General features: G+C 45.9%; 1 protein-coding gene and 1 pseudogene across 1 annotated transcript; one reads left to right on the forward strand and one right to left on the reverse strand.

The window, feature by feature from the left end:
* Positions 1 to 1,616: 1,616 nt before the first annotated feature.
* Positions 1,617 to 2,720, forward strand: LOC119765508 (vegetative cell wall protein gp1-like; the record flags this gene model as incomplete). The annotated part of the gene is made up of 1 exon (XM_038249493.1): positions 1,617 to 2,720. A coding segment is annotated over one exon (1,104 nt), but the record flags the coding sequence as incomplete, so codon positions are not given.
* A 2,386-nt stretch (positions 2,721 to 5,106) lies between these two features.
* On the reverse strand, positions 5,107 to 5,944 carry LOC119770636 (annotated as a pseudogene).
* Positions 5,945 to 7,774: the final 1,830 nt, after the last annotated feature.

Genomic DNA, 7,774 nt, shown 5'->3' on the forward strand with positions numbered 1-7,774 from the left:
TCTCTTGGCAGTCGTGGCTATTGTTGTGGGCCCCGTGGGGGATATTTGAAGGACTCTGCTGACGATGACTGGAAATCAGGAGTTTGAAATCTTTGGCAGTTCAGAGCAACCTGAATTCTGATTCAGATTTATATTAACTGGTTAAATTTTAGAAAAGGGTTTGAAATATTCTGGCATGTCGAAATTTTTACAAAATTTTAAAATAAAATTTAAAAGAAAATCTTAGGTTTAGTTTTGAGTGCAAACCACGTCATTTGTGCCACAAGAGCTCTGGCACTAAATCGTTCAGCAGGTCCTCGAGAGGCTGCCTGTCTCTCCGGCAAAAAGATTTCTTTGACCAAGATTATTACAAGTGCATGATGTCTACGTCCTCTAGTCGGTATTGCCAGAGAAAAATGCAACATAACTTTTTAATTCTAAGACTTCGAGAAATTTTCTTTTTATTTCCTGTGGGAAGTTAATCAAGTTCTTGAAACATTTAACTATACAAGGAAAGGAATACAAGAATACAATACGATAAATAAATTTCGTCATAAAGGATCAACAGTCAAACAGATACAAAAAAACCAGGCAAATTGTTATTCAACTAAAATATCCTATCAACAATTAACCAATCCTCAGAGAACGCACACAATAAAACACACACTCTCATGACATAATCTAATTGATTAGGCTTAAACTCATTACCCGACCGTTCAGGAACCATCAAAACTAAAACATACAACAAATACACCAAACGCCCCGCACCTCTCGCCAAATAGTCGCGCCACTGAAATGCAAATTGTTTATGGTTGCACCTCGTGCCAATTAGTCAAACAAATGTTTAACCAAAAAGCAGCGCCTCTCCTCCGAGTCCCGTCAAACATGACAGAGTGACACGTGGTCAAGTCGGGCTGCCACCTGCCGCGTGAAAATTCAAATATTTTGAGAAGGGGATGGTGACGGATTCATGGTTGTTCTAATTGGTAAAGGAGGGCAAATGTGGCGTTTCATAAGATCATAAGACAGAAAATCGCAAAAAATACCAATATTTCAAACCGATATTGAGCTTTTGACATGAAATTTAAACACCAGTAATGATAACAAATATGAAATCAACAATTAAAAAAAAAACAGTCCTTGAAAAACAAAAACAAAAACAAAAACAAAAACAAAAACAAAAACCAGAACCAGAACCAGAACCAGAACCAGAACCAGAACCAGAACCAGAACCAGAACCAGAACCAGAACCAGAACCAGAACCAGAACCAGAACCAGAACCAGAACCAGAACCAGAACCAGAACCAGAACCAGAACCAGAACCAGAACCAGAACCAGAACCAGAACCAGAACCAGAACCAGAACCAGAACCAGAACCAGAACCAGAACCAGAACCAGAACCAGAACCAGAACCAGAACCAGAACCAGAACCAGAACCAGAACCAGAACCAGAACCAGAACCAGAACCAGAACCAGAACCAGAACCAGAACCAGAACCAGAACCAGAACCAGAACCAGAACCAGAACCAGAACCAGAACCAGAACCAGAACCAGAACCAGAACCAGAACCAGAACCAGAACCAGAACCAGAACCAGAACCAGAACCAGAACCAGAACCAGAACCAGAACCAGAACCAGAACCAGAACCAGAACCAGAACCAGAACCAGAACCAGAACCAGAACCAGAACCAGAACCAGAACCAGAACCAGAACCAGAACCAGAACCAGAACCAGAACCAGAACCAGAACCAGAACCAGAACCAGAACCAGAACCAGAACCAGAACCAGAACCAGAACCAGAACCAGAACCAGAACCAGAACCAGAACCAGAACCAGAACCAGAACCAGAACCAGAACCAGAACCAGAACCAGAACCAGAACCAGAACCAGAACCAGAACCAGAACCAGAACCAGAACCAGAACCAGAACCAGAACCAGAACCAGAACCAGAACCAGAACCAGAACCAGAACCAGAACCAGAACCAGAACCAGAACCAGAACCAGAACCAGAACCAGAACCAGAACCAGAACCAGAACCAGAACCAGAACCAGAACCAGAACCAGAACCAGAACCAGAACCAGAACCAGAACCAGAACCAGAACCAGAACCAGAACCAGAACCAGAACCAGAACCAGAACCAGAACCAGAACCAGAACCAGAACCAGAACCAGAACCAGAACCAGAACCAGAACCAGAACCAGAACCAGAACCAGAACCAGAACCAGAACCAGAACCAGAACCAGAACCAGAACCAGAACCAGAACCAGAACCAGAACCAGAACCAGAACCAGAACCAGAACCAGAACCAGAACCAGAACCAGAACCAGAACCAGAACCAGAACCAGAACCAGAACCAGAACCAGAACCAGAACCAGAACCAGAACCAGAACCAGAACCAGAACCAGAACCAGAACCAGAACCAGAACCAGAACCAGAACCAGAACCAGAACCAGAACCAGAACCAGAACCAGAACCAGAACCAGAACCAGAACCAGAACCAGAACCAGAACCAGAACCAGAACCAGAACCAGAACCAGAACCAGAACCAGAACCAGAACCAGAACCAGAACCAGAACCAGAACCAGAACCAGAACCAGAACCAGAACCAGAACCAGAACCAGAACCAGAACCAGAACCAGAACCAGAACCAGAACCAGAACCAGAACCAGAACCAGAACCAGAACCAGAACCAGAACCAGAACCAGAACCAGAACCAGAACCAGAACCAGAACCAGAACCAGAACCAGAACCAGAACCAGAACCAGAACCAGAACCAGAACTAGAACCAGAACCAGTTTCTATGGCCAACAACGTTCAGGCCGTTAAAAATGAAATAAGAACAAGAAAAAAAAAATAAAACTCAATTCCTAATATTTTTTGTTTCTCTAAAATTGCGCTATAAATTTCACCTCATTCGATTTTCTATTCAGTCTGTTTGTGTGTAGGTGTGCGTTTTGAACGAGGGGGGCGTCACTCCTGCGTTCACCGAGCGATAAAGCTCCCCTTTCAAACCTTTGCAGCGCTAACATTTGCTTTTCCGCTTTAACTTGCTTTAACTCGCGTTAACCGCGATAACTTGCTTTTTGGCTTACCTTTGGTTGCGATCTCGCATCAGACTGCTCGATTTTTTTGACAGCGAGAACTGTCAAAAGCAAATGACAGTTCTCGTTGTCAAACCATTCGAGCAGTTTGTTTTGTTTTCCTTTTGAAAGAAAAGGGACAATTCATCCGCCGGAACTGTTTCCCGCGCCTGCCACAGGTGTGTGTTCCGGAGAATCGAGACGGCTTCATCACTGGCTCGGTCTTTCGTAGATTTCGTGGTGGAGACAGCCTTCTCAGGTTGGGAATCAGCAAAAAGGATTGACCAGCAACGGCCAAGAAGAGCACGCCCTACATCGACGGGACGCAGTCCGTCTTCAAGTGTGCCACCCGGACGAACCTCCCCAGTGCCGCTGGTCTGAGCAGATGCAAGTTGTAGTAATATCGACGAATCGTGCGCATTTGCTTCCGGAGTTTATCAAGTCGACTTGAGGCGATCAGGCTGAAGGAACCGTGGAGAAGAGTGGTGCCAACCTGGAGGTGGTCAGGAAGATCCTTGAGCTGGCCGTGACAATTAGGGGATTCTAAAATCTGTCGGAGTGCTTATTGGAACTGGCCGGAATCTCGTTCGAGAAAACTCACGATGTTAAAGTGACTAAGTGATCGACAAGGAAAATGCTAAGGAACAGAACGACAATGCCAAGGCCTCCATCAAGATACTCCAAGAGTCAAGATTGCGGAAGTTGAGGAAGCGAAGAAAACGGTAGGTTAAATATATCCAACATCTTAATTAGCTGCTAAGTTTCTGTTTTTTCTTCTTTCTAATCACTCCAGTGCATAGAGGAAGTCACGAACGGCTTCGATGCTATCGGTGCCAGGTACGGCTGGTTCTGCAGCCAACAGTGGATCGTCGTCTAGTTAGGAAAACAGCTCCTAAAACCAGGAGATGACAAAACGCCGCTTCGCAAGAAAAAGAAGAAGTAAGACTCAACACTTCTGTGTAGTAACTAATAAATTTTAGTGGGTTGCGTTTTTAATAAATAAATCTTCCGCTGAAGGAATCTAAACTAAACAAAACGTTTTTATAATTTTATCACTGATTTTATTCGATGAGAAAACGGGCGAGATCGGGGCCGTAGTTGATCAGAAGCGGCGGATTCAGGTGAAATCGTCAACGGAAGTTTGTTCTACGGCAGCCAGAAAAGTTTTCCGCACATGCCGCGGGTGGGGCATTTTCTTGTGCATCAAGTTGAACCGGTGGTAAAAAGTAATTTCGATGCGCGAGACCAGTGCTTGGGAACGTCCAGCTTGCTGAACGAAGCACTTAAGCCGTTGAACTTTCTCGGAATACTGGAAGCTGGTTGAGTGCGTCCAGCACTCGATCTGTGATCGATGGTCTGTGATCGTGATGTATCATTGTCGATGCTTGACGTAGCCACGCTTGTAGACCAAGTTGCAAATCGACTTGAACGAGAGGAAAGTGAAGTACGGATCGGTGATACGCCGATTCTTAGTGGCCATGTTAAGCTTGAGGATGGTGGTTATTGATCTGGCGCAGACGGAACCGAAGTATCAGTTTGCAGACTTTAGAACTCCGGTGCCGGCCAACCGTTACTATTGGTGGTGTCCCCGCTGTGGTACAGATTCAACAGAGACCTCCATTGAAAGCAACCGCGTGACTATTTGTATCCGCGAGGAGCAGGAGAAACTCGAAACTCTGCGCACGGCGTTACTGTTAGTCTGCAAAAGAACCCCAATTAAACTACTAAAATCTCCAGGTAGATCCAGACCAACTTACGTAGGCACTCAGCTGCTCGTACGGGCCGTGAAAAAGATGCAGACTTTGCCGTCACCATCGCTGGCACGAGGTTGCTCGTGTCGGGAGAAATCTAAATTACACGCACAACTGGAGACCATGTAGCCGGTGAAGGATAATTGCGCTGACATTCACTTGTTCAAGCTCCGGCTGTCCAGGATGTCCAGGTCCTGCCATCGCTGCAGCGTCTTTCAATGGGCATGTAGATTAGACGTGCACCTGCAAAAAAATCATAAACATAAAAAGTCCTGCAAAACCCCACCTCCAACATTCTTACTCTTCGTTCAGCTAAGCGTTACAAACGGTATCGTACTCTTCGTTGTCGGCGATCGTCGTCGGCAGCTAGAGCAGAGCTCGACCGAACGCTTCTATGGCCATCGATTCCTTACCGGACGTTTCCGCGGTCAGCAAACAAAGGGTGTCGTGCAGCGAACGATCCGATTCGTCGATGATCAGCTGGGTTGCCCAACGGATGACGACGGTACAGGCCTCTCCGAGGGGAACTCCGCTGAAGCACAACAGCGTGTCCTCGCCGATTATGACCAGCTCGATCAGATCGCAACGACCAAGCCGAACCAGGTCCGGTTTGTCACCTTTTCCTTCATTTTCTCCTTCTCGACGACCTCCAGCTCGACAATTCTCGCCATCGAGTCCATTTTGATGATCGAACCAAAAACCTTGATCTTGTCCGTGGCCATCTGCGTGTTGGCGATCAAGATCTTTGCGTTCTCGATGCGCTTCGGCTTGTGCACACCGGGCTTCTTGTCCAGCAGGAAATCCAGGAACGAACCCTCCAAACAACCGCCGTCCAGGCAATGTTCATTAAATCCTCTCGGAACTTTTCCGCAACCTTTGAATTGTTCTGAGCCACGGCAATCAGTGCCGATCGTGCCGCCTGCATGGCCTCGATCAACTCTAACACCAGCACCGTCACGGAAGTCGTTCCATCGCCAACCTCGTTGTCCTGGAAGCGACTCGTGTCAATCTTCGCCCCGTCATTGGTGACCTCAACCTGCCCGGCTCTGGCCGTGCGCAACCAGAATCTTGTCCATTCCCTTCGGACCGAGTGTGCTCTTGACCAGATCACCGATCACGAAGGCCCCCAGTGGTCAGTGGTCAGCGGAGCGTCGGCACTGGAATGGCCCCAGTCTAGGCTTATCTACATCCAAGCGCGTCTGCCTACAAAAACAATACAAATCACAACTAAAATTTCTTAATCACACTACTAAAAAAAACATTACCCGAAAACTTTGTTCCTCCATGAGTTTGCGCCAGGATTTTCCGCCAAAGTCCGTTTTAACCACTTGATGTTAGAGCCGCCGATCACACCCAACACACCGGGAATAAAGTTAACTTTTCCGGTCGTCAAAACGTTCGCCGTGCTCTGTGGACGGTGGAGCCGGCGATCACAAGGGAGCAAACTTTTCCGGACGTCGACAAAAAATTGCAAAGTTTGCTTTGTTTTTTTTTTCATTCTGTCAAAACTGCTTGAAAAAACCAAAACAAATACCGAGTTGCCAAACTTGACCAAAAACTGCTCGACGGCAAGGTTGCAAGAAAGATTTCCCTGGTTCAAAAGTCGAGCAGACGCTGGTCGCTTTAACTCGCTTTAACGCGCGTTAACTTGCGATAACTTGCTTTAGGGTGGCGTTATATGAAAACTCGGCACGATGAGTAGCGTTGATGCTTTTCGAGCTCGTTTTTGTGCGTTTTAGTGTGTTATCGCGGAGTGACGTCCCCCTCGGTTTTGAATGTAGTTTAAGTGCACAAGCAGCACCACCACCACCGGTATCAATTAATTTAGTTGATTTTTTATGTTTATCCTGCTCCCTCAGCAGCAAGCTCTAAAAGCTAAATTGCGAGGCGCGGAAAATTATGTTTGTTATTCGATTAGCCTCAATTTGTACACGATGCACACACACTCACACCATTTTCTACGGTGATGTACACAAGTCAGAAAAGGCTGAAAATAAAACTAAACGTTTGCAAAGCTGTGTGTGCGAGCTTGTGTGTACGACGACTACCGGTCACATACATTCAGGCGACTAATAGAAGTCTATTAGCGGAACATCAACCACCCATACCCCTACCCTCCTCTTCTAGGCCCCAGTTAGTGGGGATGATGGAGCCTAAGCCAAACGTTTATATTGAAATAAATTTTAATTAAAATTGACACGTCTGTGAATTGTTGCGGAGCGATCCCGGCCGACCTGGCAGGTAGCCCCTGCGATGGCGGAAGTGACAATAATTTATTGACATGACAGTATTTGCGGCGCGCCCTGGTAATCCCGCTTGCAAAACCCCAAGAACTACTCGTTCCGTTGTTGGGGGGGGGGGGGGATGTTGTACTACGCTAGTACTGGTAACACATTGTGGTATTGAGATGTAATTCTGAATTGAATAAAATTTTAATAAGGTTTACTTAAAGTTTTATAAAAAATCGATTTAAAAACTAGTTTGAAGGATAAGACTAAACAAAAAACAGGCTGAAATTACACTCCTCGGCATTGTCCCTAGGGTGAACCGTTCGGGATTGGGTCTAGGAGAGCGGGATGTCGGTTCGTGGTTTGCGGGAATAACTATGATTGATGGATAGTGTCAGGTTGGACCGAGCCATGCACCCGTCTCCGCAGGACGTGTGTCTTTTATAGGTGCTCTCGGGGAGCTCAGGTGTTTCTGATGATTGCTTGGAATTGGATCCGGTAATGAAAAAGTTAAGTTGAGATAACTCTGAAACATTCTTGAACAATTTTTAAATTTAGGTTGTTTTTTTTTATTAACAAAGCCAAACTAATTGTTAAAAATCCTATTAGAAGAAAATCAAATTTTTCATTGATACATTCAACATCAAAATAATTCTTTGTGATGAGGCAATCAAAATGTGATGTCATTATTTCTCTTTGTCCTCCTTTGGCCAAGCCACGTAGCCTAATGGTAAC

The sequence above is a fragment of the Culex quinquefasciatus genome, chromosome 1 (assembly GCF_015732765.1).
Source record: "Culex quinquefasciatus strain JHB chromosome 1, VPISU_Cqui_1.0_pri_paternal, whole genome shotgun sequence".
Lineage (NCBI taxonomy): Eukaryota > Metazoa > Arthropoda > Insecta > Diptera > Culicidae > Culex > Culex quinquefasciatus.